Source organism: Exophiala bonariae (genome assembly GCF_035927105.1).
Source record: "Exophiala bonariae strain CCFEE 5792 chromosome Unknown scaffold_10, whole genome shotgun sequence".
Classification (NCBI taxonomy): Eukaryota; Fungi; Ascomycota; class Eurotiomycetes; order Chaetothyriales; family Herpotrichiellaceae; genus Exophiala; species Exophiala bonariae.
Window position 1 is genome coordinate 349,511 of NW_027042485.1, and position 20,211 is coordinate 369,721.

At 48.7% G+C, this 20,211-nt stretch overlaps 8 protein-coding genes across 8 annotated transcripts; 4 read left to right on the forward strand and 4 right to left on the reverse strand.

Moving 5' to 3' along the window:
* Positions 1-495: 495 nt before the first annotated feature.
* On the reverse strand, positions 496-1,572 carry LTR84_001403 (uncharacterized protein; the record flags this gene model as incomplete). Its single annotated transcript, XM_064845027.1, has 2 exons — positions 496-1,000; positions 1,049-1,572. 2 exons carry the CDS (start codon positions 1,570-1,572, stop codon positions 496-498), a joined length of 1,029 nt encoding a protein of 342 aa, XP_064707285.1.
* A 754-nt stretch (positions 1,573-2,326) lies between these two features.
* On the forward strand, positions 2,327-3,316 carry LTR84_001404 (uncharacterized protein; the record flags this gene model as incomplete). Its single annotated transcript, XM_064845028.1, has 1 exon — positions 2,327-3,316. The coding sequence occupies one exon, from the start codon at positions 2,327-2,329 to the stop codon at positions 3,314-3,316; it is 990 nt and encodes a 329-aa protein (XP_064707286.1).
* Positions 3,317-3,628: 312 nt separating this feature from the next.
* On the reverse strand, positions 3,629-5,407 carry LTR84_001405 (uncharacterized protein; the record flags this gene model as incomplete). Its single annotated transcript, XM_064845029.1, has 1 exon — positions 3,629-5,407. One exon carries the CDS (start codon positions 5,405-5,407, stop codon positions 3,629-3,631), a length of 1,779 nt encoding a protein of 592 aa, XP_064707287.1.
* A 793-nt stretch (positions 5,408-6,200) lies between these two features.
* On the reverse strand, positions 6,201-7,256 carry LTR84_001406 (uncharacterized protein; the record flags this gene model as incomplete). Its single annotated transcript, XM_064845030.1, has 1 exon — positions 6,201-7,256. The coding sequence occupies one exon, from the start codon at positions 7,254-7,256 to the stop codon at positions 6,201-6,203; it is 1,056 nt and encodes a 351-aa protein (XP_064707288.1).
* Positions 7,257-7,849: 593 nt separating this feature from the next.
* LTR84_001407 (uncharacterized protein) lies at positions 7,850-9,749 on the forward strand (the record flags this gene model as incomplete). The annotated part of the gene is made up of 5 exons (XM_064845031.1): positions 7,850-7,928; positions 7,976-8,533; positions 8,577-9,105; positions 9,153-9,345; positions 9,408-9,749. The coding sequence occupies 5 exons, from the start codon at positions 7,850-7,852 to the stop codon at positions 9,747-9,749; spliced, it is 1,701 nt and encodes a 566-aa protein (XP_064707289.1).
* A 451-nt stretch (positions 9,750-10,200) lies between these two features.
* LTR84_001408 (uncharacterized protein) lies at positions 10,201-11,869 on the forward strand (the record flags this gene model as incomplete). Its single annotated transcript, XM_064845032.1, has 4 exons — positions 10,201-10,254; positions 10,367-10,686; positions 10,742-10,796; positions 10,844-11,869. The coding sequence occupies 4 exons, from the start codon at positions 10,201-10,203 to the stop codon at positions 11,867-11,869; spliced, it is 1,455 nt and encodes a 484-aa protein (XP_064707290.1).
* Positions 11,870-13,321: 1,452 nt separating this feature from the next.
* LTR84_001409 (uncharacterized protein) lies at positions 13,322-17,381 on the forward strand (the record flags this gene model as incomplete). The annotated part of the gene is made up of 17 exons (XM_064845033.1): positions 13,322-13,480; positions 13,549-13,593; positions 13,650-13,740; positions 13,788-13,810; positions 13,866-13,884; positions 13,942-14,070; positions 14,127-14,149; positions 14,205-14,242; positions 14,309-14,446; positions 14,517-14,779; positions 14,843-14,999; positions 15,680-15,792; positions 15,871-16,067; positions 16,119-16,477; positions 16,530-16,655; positions 16,708-17,188; positions 17,259-17,381. The coding sequence occupies 17 exons, from the start codon at positions 13,322-13,324 to the stop codon at positions 17,379-17,381; spliced, it is 2,484 nt and encodes an 827-aa protein (XP_064707291.1).
* Positions 17,382-18,980: 1,599 nt separating this feature from the next.
* LTR84_001410 (uncharacterized protein) lies at positions 18,981-20,155 on the reverse strand (the record flags this gene model as incomplete). The annotated part of the gene is made up of 2 exons (XM_064845034.1): positions 18,981-20,004; positions 20,094-20,155. The coding sequence occupies 2 exons, from the start codon at positions 20,153-20,155 to the stop codon at positions 18,981-18,983; spliced, it is 1,086 nt and encodes a 361-aa protein (XP_064707292.1).
* Positions 20,156-20,211: the final 56 nt, after the last annotated feature.

Consider the following 20,211-nt stretch of genomic DNA (forward strand, 5'->3'; position numbering starts at 1 on the left):
GAGACACACACCTTTCTTCAGATGTGCAGAGTAATTAGATGTCATTCTCGATTGGGTGGTAAAACTTTTAGCCGTCACGTAGTTCGGAACAAACCGTGAGTCCTAACCTTAGAATATTGAGCTGTCAAGGACAGAACCGTAGTCTAGGATGACCCAGTCAGATTTCACTGGCGAACAATCCCTTGGAGGACCTATGGTAACCTTCAGGCGCTTTCTCGGAAATCCTGGGGTATCTGTCGTGTCGCCTTGGTGCAAACAGCAACATTCAGCGGATGGAGCGCTATCGTGTGGCCCGGCGCCACTATACTCAGTGGTACACTCTCCAAATCCAATTTCGATTTCCAGACTTGATTATCTCGCCATTTGACAGGGTTCACGACCAAGCCACTCTGGGCTGTGCGCTGCGCAGTCATGAACAACGTGTCGATGGCCTCACACCCTTGATCACACAAAATGGTGCTGGAGAGAAGTTATACAACACTCAGCCGCATATATTCACAGTATATAAACAAGCTTTTGACCACTGACTTTGTTCTTGCGTAGTAGATCTACGCCATCCAGAACGTTTTCGAGTCCATGGTTGACTTTGAGAGGGTGTAAACTCAACTTTCCGTCTGCTAGAAGTTGCTCAAAAACTTTGATCCATTCCTTCATGAATACAAAGTCATCGGGATTGGCATTGATCTTGGTTTCATTCTTGTGAACGGGTTCACCAAAGCAGGTATATCCAAGCGTGAATTTGTGGGGGATATCTGTTCGTGGAAATGCGACCGGGTATAACGAACCATATACACCATCACCGCTTAGAACGTCCGCACAAATCTTCGCTGAGCCCTCGAGAGAGATGCAGTCCCAGGCCAGCCGAGGTTTTCCGTTCAAATAATCCTTGATTTTCGATGCACAATCCGGGTCGCTGTAATCGAAAACTTCATCCGCCCCAAATGATTTGACAAGTGCAAAATTACTAGGGGAAGAGGTGCTTATAACCTTGTAACCCGCCCTATTGGTGTTAATAACGAGCACAACAGAATCTTCAAGTTTAACTTACAGTTTGGCCAGTTGCACACCCATTGTACCCATTGCTGAGCTTCCACCATAAATCAGGATTGGCTCACCGTCGTTCTTAGGATTGTTGGGGAAGTTTAATCCTAGTGACTGGAAAAGGCCCTGTCCACACGTGATGGCTGCTACTCCGAGCGTCGCAGCCTCTGCGAATGTAAGGCTGTCGGGGATTCTGATCTGAATATCAGCTTTGGCGACGAGTTTTTCTTGGTGAGACCCGTCGTCGTTTTGCAGGCTATTTCCTCCATGTACAAAGCCACAAATACGGTCGCCAACTTTCCACTGTTTATCATAACCTTCACCTGTCTCCGCCACGACACCCGCATAATCACATCCAAGCACGCAGTTAGGAGGTGCTATGAAGTCAATATGTTTCCAATCGGTTGGATTTAGTGCAACCGCCTTCACATCGACCAGGACGTATCCAGGCCGGGTGGTTGGGATGGGACGATTCGTTGACAACTCTGCCTTGCCTGGTCCAGAGGAAACAACTGCTTTTTGCGTGGTCATCCTGTCGTTGAAATCAACAAGCTTTTGGCCTGTGTGGTATTGCAAAGTCTAGAATTATCGAAGAGAGAGAACTGGAAGGGATGACTCCCCGCAGTTTGGTCAAAAGCATGAAATCCAAATCTTAAGTCTTGAGTGTTGTCGACTTTTGAGCTATCTTGCTTCACATCTCTTTCCAGCAAGCTCAAGGTATGTCCAGAGTCAACCTTTGAAACACGAAGAAGTTGAAATGGTAGCACAAACTCGATATGGTTGACTCGATCTAGACCTAAGAGGATAACCTCGGACATGCCATCCAATAAACTAACTTGGCCGTTGTGGGACATTAAAGCACCATGTCCCCACGGCCCGTTCTCACGGAATGCAGACATTGTACTGAATCGCACTACTGACACGAATAGTTCACGAGGGCTTCCATTGAAAGAGAAGGAGCTGTCAGTATCTGACCACTTAAGAATAAGAAGTAAGCTCAACCGAAGTTACCGAGGTAGAACTTGTACAAAATGCTTGGCGAGTCGTTGGGGCCCCAGTCAGGCCCTACCTACTAAACGAACATATACTTTTGGCTAACTGCGTGGATAGGACTCCATGAGCGAGGGGTTGAGCAGACCGGCACGGGATGAACCCCCGGCCCACAATGCTTGCCGAGTATAACTACCCTCGACTGTACAAAATGATGTGCAGACCTTGAGCTAGAAGATCTTCGATACAGTTGAATGTGTGATCCATCTCAATTGGTAGTACGAAATCCGAAACGATGATGAAAGCTTTCCAGTATGATGGCGCCACGATTGGAGTGAAAGAGATTCCTGTCCCAGAACCAGCCGCTGGCCAGGTCCTCATAGCCGTCGAAGCAGCAGGACTCTGCCATTCGGACTGCACCATCGTGAATGGCAAGGGGGCCTGGGTTTCTAAGACTCCCATCACCCTAGGCCATGAGGTTGCGGGCACCATTGTCAAGATATCTCCTGAAATAACGGATTTCGATATTGGAGATAGGGTTGCAATTGCCCTAGTCAGCCACCCGCTCGAGAATGCAAATTGGTCGACCACCGTTGGACTGGGTTACGATGGCGGCTACGCAGAATTCACATTAGCTTATCGCGAACATCTTGTCAAGATTCCAACTGGTGTCTCTTTTGCGCAGGCCGCAGTTGCAACGGATTCAATATCAACAGCGTATCACGCTGTGGTAGCCGAAGCACGTGTTACGTCGTCAACGGTTGTCGGAATTATTGGCTTAGGAGGACTTGGTCTCAACGGCGTCACTATTGCCGCCCTTAGTGGTGCTCAAGTCTACGGATTCGATATTAACGATAAAAAATTTCCTGATGCTAGCAAATCTGGTGCGATCCAATGCTTCTCTCGGCTAAGTGATGCCTCTCACATCAAATTTGATGTACTTATCGATTTTGCTGGCGTGGGTTCGACCACCACAGACGCGATCTCTTCGGTTAAGGTTGGTGGTACTGTAGTGCTGGTTGGCCTTGGTGCTGCAGAAATGACCGTCTCGACACATACATTGGTTACCAGAGGCGTTCGTCTCTATGGATCCATCGGGGCAAGCCTGGAAGAGCTCCACTCTGTGCTGAATTTAATCGATACTAGAAAGATCACTCCCCTACTCGAGGAAATACCTTTCTCCACAGTACGAGAAGGGCTTGAGCGACTTGATCGCAACGCTGCCATAGGGCGCCTCTTTACATGTCCCAGACGCGAGACGAAGCCTGAATCGAATTCTGCCTAGGTTTAGCATTTTGGACATTATTCAATACAGCCCCTTCGCATTCCAGAGATTTTTCAAGTTCTCGGTGCTCCCCTTCACAATTTATGCTTCAAGATTCCCCATTCAGCACAGGTATCAACTCATATTTTACTTGGCCGCGACTCGTTTGGAGTGGTGACAGTCAGTCTGGACAATTTGGTTGTGCACCAGGCTAGTCCAGTTCACATGATGACCGAGTGAAGTGCCAACAACACTGTACCGATCAATAACAACGCCTGCCCATCCGCGGCCACATACAATCAATGGCAATCCACTTTCTCTTGCCATCATGCTTCAATACCACGGATACACTATCTTTGCTAACACCACGTCAAGCTTATCGAGCACCCCGAGGCTAATTTCTGGCACATAGACCGCAAACGTACGAAGAGTATACGGGCCTCCTTTACCAAGCTGTGACGCCGAAACCACATTGCCTAACTGGGCCATCACAGCAGCTTTTGTTTCCTCGTTGTCGAGTAAATCATCAATAGACGTGCATTGAGTTGAGTACGGAAACACTCGGGCCATTATGATTGAGTCGAATTGAGGTAATTGTCGAGCCGCATTCACCCGATCAGTAATCCTCAGGCCGGCAGAAGTCCCACTTCCTCTTTCAAGCGCGTATGCTACTATGGGAGGCCTCTGCGTCGCGAGAGAATTGACATTCACACTCCTTTGCAGAATGACGGTTTGGCTCTCGCCAAGGCAAATCGTGATCCGATCCTGGAACGCGGTATGAATGAACTGTAGCGTGATTTCAAAGACATTAGGAGACAACCAATTGCCACGAGTAGCCACCAGCATTTCTGAAGCATCGTAGCTATGATGCAGAGATGGAAGAGAAATAGTAGTCTCCGATTCCAACCAACTTTCCAACCCTATATCGACGCGATGGAGTCCTCTTGCGTCCCATAAGTTGAAAATGTACTTGTTCTTCTCAGCACCAAGTGTGAAGGCTTCTACCCCGTCCACGTTAGCTCGGGCGACGAATAGCCTTTCCAATGCTTCGTCTATTTTCTCTGGTAGCTCTGATTGAGTGGGGAATTCGATATGTACTCCGCTCAAGTATCTCTTTAACGATCCATTGACTGAGCTTGGTATTTGATTTTGAGAACTCAGCATTCTTGGGAAGTGGCGGCCAATCAAGGCTCGAAGTTGTTCTTCGCCGGGTGGTACTGCGCTCGTTATCACGAGGACCGTCTCAAATTGTGGGGAAACATATGCGAATTGCCCGAATACACCATAAGCATAATAGCTGTTGTCATTTCCCATCCACCATTGGTAACCATAGTCATTGCCTCGTTGAGATCGCGTGGCAGAAGCTACCCATTCCTCACTGAGTAACCGTTGTCCCTGCCAGACTCCGCCTTGTAGATGGAGTATAGCCAGTTTCAAGAGGTCAGATGACCGACAACTGATTCCGTTCCCACCAGGGTTGATGTCTTCCGGGCCAACATCCCACGTTACCCCTGTCATTCCAAGAGGCTGGAAAAGTCGCGGCATAAGAAACGACTTTGTGCTCTGACCAGTTGTCCGGTGGATGATCGCGGAGAGTAGATAACTCGGTGCACTACTGTATTTGAAGAAGGTGCCAGGCTTGTGGACAATTGGGATCTTGAAGAACTGTTCGATCCAGCTGGTGGACACATTGCGCCAAACTGCGCCCGACGATCCAGTGGCGTGTCCCGACGTCTGGGTGAGGAGATCCTCCACCGTCAGCAACTCAGCCATCTCTGAAGACGAGTTCGTTTCTTTCACAGCCTGCAAATATTCTGGAAAAATTGACATCACTTTACTTTGCAGTGAAAAGTGCCCTTCTTGGATCGCCATCCCAACTGCAACGGAGAGAAACGACTTCGTGGCCGAGTGCATCATATGTCGGAGGTCCGCACGATATGGGTCCCACCAGGCTTCTGCTACGACAGCCCCTTTCGAGTAGAGCATAAAGCTGTGAAACTCAACACCCGATGCTTTGCCATCCTCAAGAAAATCGATAATGCTTTGGGGGCTGATCCCCCGACTTTGTGGGGAGTCTCGCGATAGACCATCGAATTGCTCCACATATGACATGGCTGAGAGTGATGGCCACTTTTAGACTCACCAGATATTGTGCTCTAATTTGTAGATATAGGGAAGAGGCCACCTGAGCTAGACCTTCGACATGAGCCGAGGTTGATTGGGCCTGACAATCCTCAGAGAAAGCCACAGCAATGTCTGAATGCCTCATTAATTCCAGATCACCAATACCTCAGAGTTGAAGTGGACTTAGCACTGCTAAAATCTGGATGAGAATAGTGCATTCGGAAAGCCGGCTACCAGACCAGGGCGAACTTCGTTGACGGAGCGAATTTCGGAGTTTTGTCCTTTCAACGTCTTGGCAAGCCGCAAAGTCTGGTCAATAGATCTACTTGAAAGGTTTTGGCTAGTTGTCAAGATTGAGCCCGATACATTGGAGTTTTCCGATTTATACTGATGATACGCACAACCCAAGCTCAGCTTATTTGAGCCTTGCACAAAAGTGCGGCTTGCTTCACAAGGCTGTGGGTTCAGGGGTTGTTGGAGTCCCAAGAAAGTAATTGGTAGGAACTCGTTAGTGCACATAAAACTCGGTGCAAGATTTCCTATTGGGATTTTCAGGCTGAGGACCAACATTCGCAAAACTTCGGGTGATTCATTCAGGTCTGAAATATGAATGCGTGGTGGATCGCAGGGATCACTTGGTTAGACTTTGCAACTATCAACCTCTTTGCAACAACATTGGAGTGTGGAGGCCAATGTGGGAGCCTGCATCAAGGTCCCTCGACGGCTCTGGGTTCATTAGAATATCGAGTCGTATGGCTGCCTCTGATTCAAGCAAAGGTCTTCATGATACAGCTTCCGATTCTTCATTTCTGTTCTCCCTGACCGCTACAATTTCCTGGCACATGTCCAGAAATCGAGTTCTGTACTCATCAGGCGTGGTAGTAATGCTCATAGGACCTTGTCGATCGACAAGGTTCCACGCCTTGATGAGCAAGGTCATCATCTTTGCGTGGACCTTGTGCTTGGCCCAGAAGAAGTCGAGGATGGTAGCACGGAAAACGTACTTGTTGTCCTGCGACGGAATGCCAGTGCGCCAAGTGGGAGGGTCCCTGAAAGGGTCACTGGGTGCAGTTAGTTGAGTCGTTCTTGGTATCCGGACTAGCATAAGGCTGTAGTCAACTGCATTATAGTGTGCTAGTAGCTCAGTGTCCTTCTCAAGTCGGGCGAAGAATCTATCGGCGTCTTCGCGGCTCAGTAGCATCTTGTCATCGAATTTATCGGCCAGCTTTGACTTGGTTGCTTGGGATGCTAATCGACCACCTGCAATATCTCGCTCAGGGAAGAAATAAGAATTTGGCTTCAGATCGAATGTCTCCCAGTCGGAGTACTCTGACTGGCCATGAAGGAGATTTTCCATCACTAAGTGATAAGTTGGCGCAAAGCCGAGTATCCCCCCAAGACTTTTGTAGGACCAGGCGAGAAAATCGGTAATGCGAACAAGAAGAGAATCCGGGTTAGATTCCATGTGTGAGATGTAGGGCTCTAATAGGTCATCCCTGAAGAAGCTATGCTCGAATACTCGCGGCACAGATTTGATGATATACCTGTCATCCGTCGTGTTGAAAAAGGTGGAGCCTGAGTAACCCATATCGCCCATCGCTCGGAGATCATGATCGGTTTCAAAGCTTGAGTGGTATTCTGAATCGATAATGTTCCAAACGTTGTCGCGGAGCTTCTGAAACAACTCAGGACGATATTTGACAAGAATCAAGCCATATATGTAGAAAAATGTTCGGATCGACCGAATAATCCGGTTGATAGCATTTTTGGGCTTCGGCTCCTCACCGTGTATCGCAGTCACTATGGACCTTGAAATTTGAGTCTGCCGGCGACCCATCACAATTCGAGTCGTTTGGGCACTTGAATCACGAGAGCAAACACGGTCATATCCCTGAACGTATAATAAAGATGTGGCTTCAATATCTAAAGAGGTGTCTGAGAAGTTGGTCATCGGGACCGGATAAGCACTTCCGTCCACATCAGGGAAGGCAATGACGTCAGTGGAAGACGAAAGTTATTTTTGGAAAGCCATGCTTAAGGCTTTAAAGACGACTCCCAAAGTGCCTACCATTTGTACATCATCAGCTACCTTGCTTTCTCACTTGCGTGTCTTCCAAGCATGTAAGCATACGTCGCGAAGAATCACCCTGGTATGTGGGGATTTTGATTGGTTATCTCGAGAGCCTCGGTACCTTACTCGCATGTTCGGTCAACCCCACACTTGAGATGGACCTCAATTCCCCTCACAATGGGCAGCACAGTCAGCTCATCAATATTGTCTGCTCTGAGGCCGGGCATTGGGTTTCGAAGTACAGGATCAGTTCTCTGACTGTCAAAGTATTTTGCAACTAGTTATAATTTATTCCTCTCTTCACCCCGTCCCCTCGGTTTTCATCTTACGGTGAACTCCTCGCCACCTCGACATAACCGATGTCGAGAATATATAGAAACACTGGCCCGGAACCATTCGTGGACGTCCCTAAACTAGATTTGTTAACCTTTTTATTCGGTAATATCCCGTGGGCAATGGCATAACCACAGCTAACGGGTCGAGAGACTCCGAGTATAGCGTTGCAGCCATCTCCGAAGAAAATGTTGTCTTGCATGTCGACGCAGACAATCCGTCCAACAAGGTGACAAGGAATGACCTACGGGATCTAGTGGAACGCATCGCACATGGCCTGAGGCAGAATTATGATATTGGTTCAAATGGCCCGAACAAGGATGTGGTGACAGTGATCAGCCATGGTCAACCATTGGTAGCTGCTGCGTTTTATGGTGTTATTGCTGCTGGCGGAGTCTACTCAGCAGCAAGCCCTTCCTCGACTGTAGCAGAACTTGCTCGTCAAGTAACGATTGGCACCAGCCGGTTGATCATTTGCAGTGCTGAGTTCAAAGAGTTGGCCACTCAAGCCGCTAAGCAATGCAATGTGCCTTTGAATCGTATATTGGTCCTGGAATCGTCACCCTTTTGGAGCCTATCAAGTTTGTACGGTGGTATCAATGCGATCTCAAAGGAAAAGCTCAAGTGGGAGAAGATAAGTGACCCCGGGAGGCTTAAGAGAAGTCTGATTACGATCCTATGGTCGTCTGGGACCACGGGCCTACCTAAAGGTACGAAATTGACGCGTCCAGATTGTTAAAGCTAACCGCAAAGGTGTTATGCTCTCCCACGAGAACCTCGTACAAGAGATTTACCTGTTATCACTTCCCGGCCGTGCCTGGGCACAGAAGCAAGTCGAAGCAGGGAAGACACTCACGCCATTCCGGACACTATCACATCTACCGATCAGTCACATTGCAGGACTAGCTGGATACCTGATAATTCCGTTCTACTCTGGTGGAGTCGTATTTTGGATGCGTAAGTACGAATGGGCCAAACTTTTGAAGTATGCCAAAGACTATGAGATCACTGCTTTTTACACCGTTCCATCGATCTACCTCCGCATTTCTAAATCGGCCGACGTGAAGGACCACTTCAAAAACGTGGAAAATGCGTCTACAGGAGCCGCGCCGATGGATGGGGACCTTCAAACCGCTTCAAATGCGAAGCTTGGGCGAGGACAGACCTTCGTTGGCCAAACATGGGGCCTCAGTGAGACGACGGGGGCTGTTACCATGATCCCTAAAGGAGAAATTGATGTCACTGGTAGCATTGGCCAAGTGATGCCGAACGTTGAACTAAGGTAATTGGCCATAGTTTAATTTCAAGCGCGTACTGACTCTGGACTAGGATTGTTGATGAGGATTATAAAGATGTGGAGCCAGGGCAGGAAGGAGAGATGCTTGTGCGAAGTCCCCTTGTCACCCAGGGATATTTCAACAACCCACAAGCAACAAGAGAAACCTTCCATGGAGAGTGGTTTTGCACCGGAGATATCGGAGTTTTCAGAGATGGGAAGTTCTACATTGTTGATCGCAAAAAGGTAAGAAAATCGCCCCACCAATCTGCTTATTCTTTCTTTTCTAAATCTAACGAATCCCGCAGGAGTTACTCAAATACAAAGGCCTCCAAGTCGCACCAGCCGAAATCGAGAATCTTCTGTTTACACACCCTAAAATTCAGGAAGCCGCCGTGGTTGGTGTGAACCTACCTGAAGACCCAGGCACCGATCTTCCCCGGGCGTACGTCGTGGCAGATCCGTCACAGGTGACTGAGGACGAGATCAAGGAGTTCGTGAAGCACCGTCTTGCTCCGTACAAACAGCTTCGCGGCGGCGTGGTGTTTGTGCCAGAACTCCCCAAGAATGCTGTCGGCAAGTACTTGAGGCGAGAGCTGAGAGATCGAGCGAAGAAGGAACTGGGCTTGGTGGCGAGCGCGAAGCTTTGATGAATTCGGCCTCCCTATGGACTCTTGGAAGACATTTTCCTTAGATCAGTGTCGCGTACCGTCCCTGTGTCTAGTTGACATTTGCAGCATGAGCCAAGCAAGGTCTGAGCAGCCTTAAGAATAAGTTTGAATTATGCAATAAGACCCTTATCTACATGCATTTAGACTTCTGCCAAAACGGCTCGCCATCCCGGACGGATTTTCCCTTGGCCGAGACCTCCGGGCACTAGCCACACGTCATGACATCAACATTTTCCAAAGCCTTGCCCACCATAACGAGCCAAAGGTATGTAGACTCGGAAATACGTGAGATGGTGCTCGCTTCCTTACCTAGGTAATGGCTAGTACGACTGCTTCATTTCCACGATCCGGTGGCCCTAGCATTGCAAATTGATTTGTGTTCCCCTCCGACTCACATTCTGGGAGAAGGACTATTTCCTTCATCCCCGTCATGTCGGAAGCCTCTCTTGCGGAGAACCGGTCCAAGCTGAAAGACTTTATTGCTGTATGTTCTCTTCATATCAATGGCTCGGTTTACACGTGCCCTATCATTTGCCTGCTTAATTAAACCGTTCGTGCTATTTGCTTCGACGTCCTAATACCTGATGCTCTCACAGTCCATCGCCACCATCCGAGGCGATCTATCAAATATCACTGCCCCACCATTTGTTCTCGACACCAAGTCTGCAGTTGAGCTTCCTGCTTTCTGGGCGGAACGGCCCTCGGTCTTTGTAGCACCTGCAGCTTCGGAAGACCCTGCGGAGCGAGCGTTGTTGGTGCTCAAATGGTTCATCTCGGCATTGCGAAATCAACAATATGCCGGCCGCTCGGAGGAAGAGGGCGTGAAAAAACCTCTCAACGCTTTTCTTGGAGAGGTTTTCGTCGCGCGCTGGGAGGATTCGTCTGGTACGACGAGGCTTGTGAGTGAACAAGTCAGGTGAGTGATATTTTGTGATCTTTATGTCAGTACGTTGGGGTTAACCACGTTCAAGTCATCATCCGCCTGTGACAGCTTGTCGTGTTTGGAATGATGAGCACGGAGTTTCGGTAAGTAGTTAGATGACAACGGCGAAGCGAGTACTCATTTTTAGTAGGCAGAAGGTTACACTCGTCAAGAGATCACCTTCTCAGGGAGTATAAACATCCAGCAGATAGGCCACGCAACACTTTATCTCTCCAAGCATGACGAGACCTACCTGATACCTCTCCCTAACGTCAAAATCAAAGGAATACTCACTGGTGGTCCTTACCCGGAACTCGAGGGTAATTACAAGATCCCTTGTACCAGTGGGTACACGTCAAGTATAGAGTTCGAGGGTAAAGGGATACTTGGGAGTGCATCGAAGAAGCACAAGTTCGATGCAAAAGTGTACCGTAATGGCGAAGAAGAACGCCCTTTATACACTGTTACGGGCAACTGGGATAGTACATTTGTCATTCACGACATTGGAAAAGCCCAAGATATTGAGACTTTTGATGTGCAAACAGCAAAGACCACCCCGATCATGACCGATTCACTATCGGAGCAGGACCCATGGGAGTCACGCTTGGCATGGCGTGATGTGAGGGAAGCTTTGCAGAAAGGCAATATGCAAGCTGCTGCTGATGCGAAGTCCAAACTTGAGAACGGCCAAAGAGATATGAGAAAACTTGACGGTGACGGAAAGAACTGGAACCGTCTGTTTTATGGGGCAGATGACGTCGATGAGGTGGCAGAGCGACTGGCGAGAGAGTTGGGAGACACCATCGACCCGAAGGAGACAGTTGCAGCGTGGAAATTTCGACTAAAGGACTGGGATGAGGGGAAGTTCCAACGTCCATATCACGGTGATATCCTGCCTGATAACAGTCATGGTCAAAGGAAAGTGAACAAGGACAAGGATGAGGCACCAATTCAGACCAACGGCAAGCCTGTGGAGAATATTCAATCATCACTCTCATCCAGGGAGGGAAAATCCGACGAACACTCACTTCAGATCAATGATCTCCATGATGCTCCGCAAGGCCTAGCCCTCACGCCTTCAGAGACAGGCAGCGAGAAGGATATCATGAGCGCCGAAGAGAGGTCCAGAATCGAAGAATTCTTGAGAGATAGAAATTCAAACTCAGCACGCCGATAGCTGATTGAACTCGTTGCTTTCGAATTGACAGCCAGCTTTGTTTCCGTGGAACTCCTGTAGTAGCGACTTGCATTATGTCCACAGGGCGAATGCTACCCGGATCCACGGCTGCTTGGGGGATGCCTAGAAATTGGGTTATTGTTATGGTTAGGATGATATTGATTCCTTGTAGGGACCTGTCATCACAAAATGTTGATTTTCACATCGCCGTACAGAAATGCAAGATTGGTCAGGAGTCAAAACATGGAACATATGTTCTGTGGACCACCCTACGCTAAGACAGCTTTGGCTGTGTCGACGAGTCCTCTTACCGGGTGGGAGCAGCTCTGACGTGGTCGTAAGATCGACATGTTGGGATGATTCAAGATCTCGAAAGTCGGATCTGATCATGGATTGAGCGGTGCTTGATTTCAGACACCAGTGAGGAGAGTGTGGTTAATTGTGGTTCTCATTGATCTCCAGTAACTAGTAGCTTTGCGAACAAGCGACTGTCCAGTGTATTTTCTCAAGTCAATTTAAAACTTCTCTTTCAGATACATGATTCATGTAGGTGTGGGAAAGAGTTCAAAGCGCCTAGATCTGCAGAGCACATCATACCATGCAGTTCATTTTTAGCGTGTCAAAGTGCAGATCGAGAAGGTCTTTTGAGCCGATCCAGCCCGTGAGACATTTCAAGGACTTCGATACGAGCGCTCTGTCACCTTCAGAGATGAGGGGCATAACAGGCTAAGAGGCGGGCGCTTTGGAGGGAGGGTGGAACGCGGCTTCTGGAGCTGTTCTCCGGCAGTTAGTGCCTAGCGGCCAAGTAAACTTTCGGAGACGGGACTGTTTTCCTTTAGGGGGCTCCCGCCCCTAGCCACCCGATTTAGGCAACCTAAAGCCGACCTCAATTAACTAACTGACTACAAGCCCTTGCTTCCGAAGAACAGAAGCAATTCCGGATCACGCTGCGGAGATCTCCCATGAGAGTGAAGTGGCAGTCGCACTTGTTGAACCTATTGCATCCTCAGGCATTTGGTACTGACTTTGCTGACATTGAAGGCGGTCACACCTGAGCCTGACCCTTGTTCTTGGATTTTCCACGGGCGAGTTGAAAAGCGTCCTCTGGTGACGTGGCCGGGCTACACAAACATGTGCCAGCCGATAAAATGCAAGTATCTCAAACAGGACGAGGGGCATTCATCTACACTGTGTCTCCCGCCTACAGACATGAATCGGTTGTGACTGTCTGCTTCCTTGTATCAAGGCATCGTGCCGTCTAACCGATGTGAGTCGTATCAATTTGGACCAGTAGGTAGTTGCAGGGGAAGCAACTCCGGCCAACCTAGTATTATTATCATTATCACCGGTTTGTGCTACAATCTTGGGGTCGGTGCTCAAGAAGAAAAGATATCGATGAGACTGAACCCGATGGAGATGGTCGTTGACTTTCCCTGAGCTTCATGCTTCATCATGTCGACACCCACGAACAACGAACACGCATCTGTTGTCCAGGACGCGCCTCAAGAAGTCCCACAACAAACGCCACAGGATTTACCTACTGGTGTATCTCAGCATACTCAACCAGCACCACAGATTGTGCCAGCTGGCGTACCGCAGAATACTCAACCAGTAAGTTGAAAGTCTGGCAGATCTGGAACCCGATATTGGTGAAGGCATAAAGCTAATTTTGAGGCTAGGTCGCTCCTGAGGCGATCGACGATAATGACTCGGCGATAGGAGATGTGTGAACATCACGCCTTTGAGATTCTGCGCCAGTGCTAACGTTTTTGCGAAACAGGAGGAAGACCTGCTTTCAACGTCCTCCTTGACTTCAAGCATTTTCAATTATCGGCAGGAGAATGGAAGAACTTACAATAGCTATGGTGACGGTTTGTCGGTATCAGATCCGCGATGAGATAGCTGCTAATGATTGTAGCCTATATTCTGCCGAATGATGAGGTATGCATATCTGGCCAGCCATTTACCAGAAGATAACTTACATGATTTGATGAAGACCGAGCTCGACCGACTAGGTACGTATGTGATCCGACCTCGGCACAGGTCGTCCTTGCTAATTCTTCGACGACTAGATCTACAACATCATCTTCTCAAGTTGACGTGGGGAGATCAACTAGCAACGATTGATGTCGCCAAAAGTGGCCAAGCACATCGAGTTCTTGATGTAGGGACGGGGACGGGCATCTGGGCAATCGAATGGGGTAATTCTTCTTCACAAATACAAAATGGGTTTTGAGACTTTGGCTAATTCTAAAAGGGGATCAATATCCAGACTCAATGGTAAGGAGATTAACATGTCTACTTGAGCAAAAGAGGACTAAATTGAGGAAACTAGGTGCTTGGTGTCGATGTCAGCCCGATACAGCCAGCCTTGTGAGTTGCAGTGCACCGATCTTGTAGGGGAGTCGCTAAGGAGTATATCGACTGACAACATATCAGTGTACCCCCAAATGTGTCCTTCGAAATTGCAGATCTTACTCAAAGTTGGAGTTTTACCCACAAATTTGACTTCATCTTCTCGCGAATGATGACTGGAGCTTTTGGCGACTGGCGGAAGGCAATACAGGAATATTACGAGTAAGAAACTATTCAATGCTCTTGGGGACTCCTGGGCCTGGGTATTCTCGTGTTCGCTAACTCACATCAGCAACTTGAATCCAGGCGGAAGTGTTGAGATTCAAGATATCAACTTCGATGTGAAGAGCGATGATGGCTCACTTCACGAAGACTCGCCTTTGAGAAAATGGTCCAAATATATGTTGGAAGCTAGCATCAAGCTTGGAGCGCCACTTGATAGCATTCTATCCGTAAAAACGCTCCTGGAGGAAGTGGGATTCGTGGAAATCGAACAAAAGGTTGCGGTTTGGCCCATGACCTGGTGGGCCAAAGACCCTCGATTCAAGAAAATTGGTAGGTGACTCAATCCCCACAGACAGGGATTATGAGAGTGACATTGCTCATCGCTGGTCATAGGACTCTGGACGTACCACAACATGTCTGGCTCATTATCCGGCATCAGCCTGGCCCTTTTCACCCGAGGTCTGGGCTGGACTGTGGAGGAGCTTGAAGTTTTCTTGGTTGGCGTCAGAAAAGACATGCGGGACACCAAAATTCATGCGTACTGGCCAATGTAGGAAACCTTACACGCCGGCAAACTAGTACGTCTTAGCACACTGACGATCTACAGATATTCGGTTACCGCGAAAAAGCCGATCACGTAGCGAGGTCCAGATAGTGGCGGGGAGAAGGGAAAGAGCAGATTCGTCTAAGGCGCGATTGCTCTCTCAACCAACCAAGGGGGCTTTGAATCGGTCTTGAACGCGCTCGAACTCTGGCGATTAGGGCTGATAGCAGCACAATTTCCCTGCTGCCAGGGTGCAAACCTCACTCCTTGTGGTGATTTGCCTAGGGGCACGACCGGGTGAATCAAGAGGGGTCATAGGCAGCTAACCGATAGTCACATTAGTTCCTCCGTAGCTTCACCCCCAGGGTCCTAGGGCTTGCATGACAAGCTAACCAGTTAATAATGGTGGTGAGGCCGTTGTGACCAGACTGCCAACTGCCAACTGCCTGTGATCCCCCCTCCGTGAAATTGTCCTCATGTGATATTCTTCTATCACAGATTCCCGACGTCTCATTGCGTTCCAAAGTACCGGGTCATCGTCCTCCACCACCACCAAGCTGACCACGGCTAATTATTACCCAAGAATAAGTGGAATCTTCTCCAGAGGTCATCATGATAGGAATTATCGTCCTTCTTGTCCTCGTACTTGTCTTTTTCACCGCTAGAACCCTCTACATTTGGAACAGATTGCGGCATGTTCCTGGACCATCCTCTGCGGGGTTCTCAAAATGGTGGTTACTGAAGCGGACACTGAATGGGACCATCCACATGGAAACCGCCCAGGCCACTTTCGATCATGGTGAGGTTACTCAAGTCCGCTGCCAAAGCACAACTTTGGCTCCCGGCGCCACTCTTGCGTAACTAACCCCAATCATAGGCTCCCTCGTCCGCATTGGGCCCAACGAACTGGTAACCAGTGATCCTGATACCCTCAGAAAGATGCTGGCCGTCAGATCCCCTTATCTTCGCTCAGATTGGTATGACGCGATCAAGATTGATCCCGACCACGCCAATATCTTGTCTGAGAGAAATGTCGAGAAGCACCAAGCACTCCGAGCAAAGATGGCACCAGGAGTTAGTTGCAGCCTTCCACTTCGACGCAGAATTTAACTGACAGTGCTGCAGTATGCTGGCAAAGAGAATCTGGATCTCGAAGAGACTATTGACAAAGTCATTGCTAGTCTGGTGCAGCTTATCAAGAGCAAGTACATTTCAACAGCTTCAGAGTATCGACCAGTCGACTTCGCACGCAAGGCTCAATATCTCACCCTGGACTTGATCGGCCAAATAGCATTTGGTAAGCCATTCGGGTTCATTGAGAATGACGACGACATGTATGCCTACATTGAGACAACTGAAAATACCATTCCGGTGATGATGTTTGTCTGCGCATTTCCAGCACTGGCAAAAGTGATTCACTCTCCGATCTTCAAAAGCCTGATGCCGAAGAAGACTGACTCTTATGGCTTGGGAAAGATCATGGGGTGAGTCCTACCAAGTCTTGACAGCTTCATTCATCACTCTGACTTGACGTAGTATGGCGAGAGAAGTGGTCGACGAGCGGTTTGAGCCTGACGCGAAGCGAAAGTGGGATATGCTTGGTTCTTTCGTTGCCCACGGCCTAACAAGACAGGAGGCAGAGTCAGAAACACTCGTTCAGATGTATGAAACCCACTCCCAAATCTTTTGATATCGTTGCTGATCTCCACGAAAGCCTTGCTGGTAGTGATACGACTGCATCGGCCACTCGCGCGATCCTCTTACATGTCATTACCAACCCTCCGGTTCTCGAAAGACTACTAGAAGAGATCAAACAGAGTGATATTTCCGACCCGATCAAAGATGCAGAAGCTAAGAAGATGCCCTACCTGCAAGCCGTCATCAAAGAGGGACTGCGGATTCATCCACCAGTGACGGGCCTCATGCTCAAAATCGTCCCACCAGGAGGTGATACCATTCTCGGCAAATATCTGCCCGCTGGTACCAAACTTGGTTATTCGGCATTCGGAGTTTTTCTCGATCCCAAGCTGTGGGGACCAGACTCGAAAGTCTATCGTCCAGAACGCTGGTTGGAAGGTACACCCGAGGAGATCAGACGCAAGGAGAATGACATGGATCTGGTGTTTGGTTGGGGCCGTTCTCAATGCCTGGGAAAGACAGTCGCAGCTATTGAACTAAACAAGATCATTGTGCAGGTAAGCACCAATTCGTCTGACTCGGGATTTTCTTTATACGGAAATCAGCATAAACTGACCCATTTGGCAGCTTTTGCGAAACTTCAATTTCACCATTGCCGACCCCCAGAAGCCCTGGAATTCCTTTGGTGCAGGAGTTTTCATCGTCAGCGACATGTGGATGCGTGTCACTGAGAAGGAACCACCACTCTAAGTCATGAAACTGGCCTCAGGTCTACTCCAACCCAAACGATGTAACGACTTTTCGAGGCCAAGGTCCTCGTAACACGATATGATGAGAAATGAGCTGGTGGACTTTCCGGCGGCAACGTGGCCAACATTACATACACTTTTTTTCTCCATGTGTACACAGTCGTATGCTCCTTAACGGACTGCACATACTCATACTATGGAGACACCCGGATAGATTGAGGGAAGGTTTGAGCTATGGGCACTACGCAATACTATTTCCTTGCGTTAATGCAAGCCCAGACCAGCTGGTCACGGGTCGGTCCGGATGGGACGAACCCTTTCTTAGTACGATTTCTTTGCTACCAACCTTGGCAGTCCCAGGAAAGGCATGGGATGAGAGGTTTTCCTACTTACTCGGCGTGGTACCGCACGAACGCATACTGGAGCAGCCGTGATCAAGCCAAGTTGTTTGTGTCCATGGATCATTTCTGCTTTCCCAATGTAAGAAATGTCTCACTCCTTTTGTCTTAGGGAGAGGGGACCAGAGCCCCGATCAGCACCACCCTTCCGTCACTATTCATTCTGCCGGTCCTCCTGTAATCTTGAGACATCCTGCTTCTCTCCATAGTTCGCCGAGTATCACTCTTAGCTCTGCCACTTACGTAGGAAAAGGACGCATAAGGTATTCGGTGAATGAGAAAGAGTATGTGTAATGATCTAGCATGATCGATCGCCAGCCGCACAGTCGCCGACTGGTCGCCTTCACACCACTTGGGTCCCGGCCAGATTGCTCGACCTTGGGCGATCTTCTATCCAGTGGTATTGCCGTACAGGTTGCTTCAATTAATCCTAACCTAGATCTGCAAATTAAAAAGTGAAAGGACTAGGCTGCGGAACTGGGAATTGTGAACCTCCAAGACTCAAATTTCGGACGCACCAGCGGTTAGCAATAGCAGCCGTGCTGTGCTTGCTGACTTATAATGACCTTCTCACAAAAAAGATGCAGTTCCCATTCTCGATCTTGGTTGATTGACTTCAATAACAGGGACACGCGAAACCACTCCGAATCTACGCAATCTGCTTTTCTGGAAGCCAATGTTACATGGTAGTCAAGCCTGGGCAGAGGTGCAATTGTTTGATCGCCGTTCATCCACGTTACACATATATGGGAACCATTAGGTCATAATAATTCAAATGCTCGTTCAAAGTATCTATGATCACAACGAATATCCAAAACCTCAATCGAATGACTCAAATGATCCAACCACAAGTGCTGAGAAGCATTCTCACGGATTCCCATATGAGGTGAAGGAAAGAGATCATTCGGACCAGAACCCCAGTAGCGATCAAAGTCAGAATTTTTTTGAAGAATCTTTCGTCGCTGCTGGCATCATATTCCTCCGGGATCGAAATGTCTTACTCTGTCTTGCCTTCCGTCTTCGCGCAGACTGAGTATTTTCCCTAGCAGCGGGGGAATTTCGCCCAAATCCATCGACGATCATCCGTGCTGGCTCCGTCGAGAGTATGTCAAGCTTTTTGCACGTGGCATACTCTTGATGAGAGCCGAAAGCGCTGGGAAAAAATTAAGATGTGTAAGATGGTTGGAATCTCTGGTCGTGCATCATAGATTACTCGTCTTTGAACTTTCTCGAATCTGAAGTACGAGTTTCCCAAACTGTGAACCCTCTTGTAACAGTCTAAACAGCCATTCAATCTCATCGAGATTGTTCATACCGTACACAACATGGGAAACTATCGGTCTGATTCTCTGGGTGCGTACTAATTCGACCATGTCGAAGAAGTCTTTTCTCGACCCCATTGTCGTGCCAACCAATTGAATGTTCTCTATCAATGCTTTCATGGTGAACGGCATCGTAGGGCTCACGGTCATACCATATGCCACAATCGTACCGTTATTTCTAAGAAGTCTTGCTGCTGATTTCACAATGTTACCACCAGCACCATCAATTATAGCATCGAACTGCTTCCTGTCTTGTGGCAAGAGTGACGCCAATTTCGATTCCCAATCTGGTTCGGTATACAGGACCCCGCCAGCCGCTCCCAGCTCCTTCGCTCTGCGTAGCTTTTCGACACTGCTTGAGGTTACATACACATTGCATCCCGCTGCAAGTGCAAATTTCAACACAAATAGCGCTACACCACCACCAATACCAGTAATAAGAATATTCCTCCCTGGGAAGGCGTTCTTCGAGCGGACCATCAAAGCTCTCCAAGCAGTCAAGCCCGCTGCAGGCATGGCGGCAGCCTCGGCGTCTGTCAGATGTTCCGGGCAGCTCACAACGTCGGCTTGATCCACAAGCATATACTGTTGCATCGTGCCAGTCCCAGCGGGACTCGCACCTAGGGTGAGGTATCCCTTGGCTGATTCTGGGGCTTCGGGATCACTGACCCAGCCCTGACCTGGGTTCACGATGACTCTTCGGTTCATCCAAAGTCCTGAGGCATTGGGTCCAATGTCGACCACCATGCCCACGCCATCCGATCCTAATGCCATGCCGAATTGTGGCATGGGATACAAGTCCTGTCGTAAGAAAAAGTCGCGATGATTGAGTGCTGCAGCAGACAGTCTGACAAGGACGTCGCTGCCTTCTGGTTTTGGAACTCTCAATGTGGCGAACTCGATACTATAATGAACATTATCATCTTATTCTAGCGGGGGTTTATAGGAGGATTGTGAGGTCCGAAACCCCCTGGAGTATTTCACTCGACTTACGGATAGTAGACCTCGCCCTTCTTTCCAGGTATCCATCGCATGACAACTGCTTTTGACTCCATCATTTTCCACCAAGGCCAACTATCGAAATACTAGTAATGAAAGGCGGGTTGGTCGC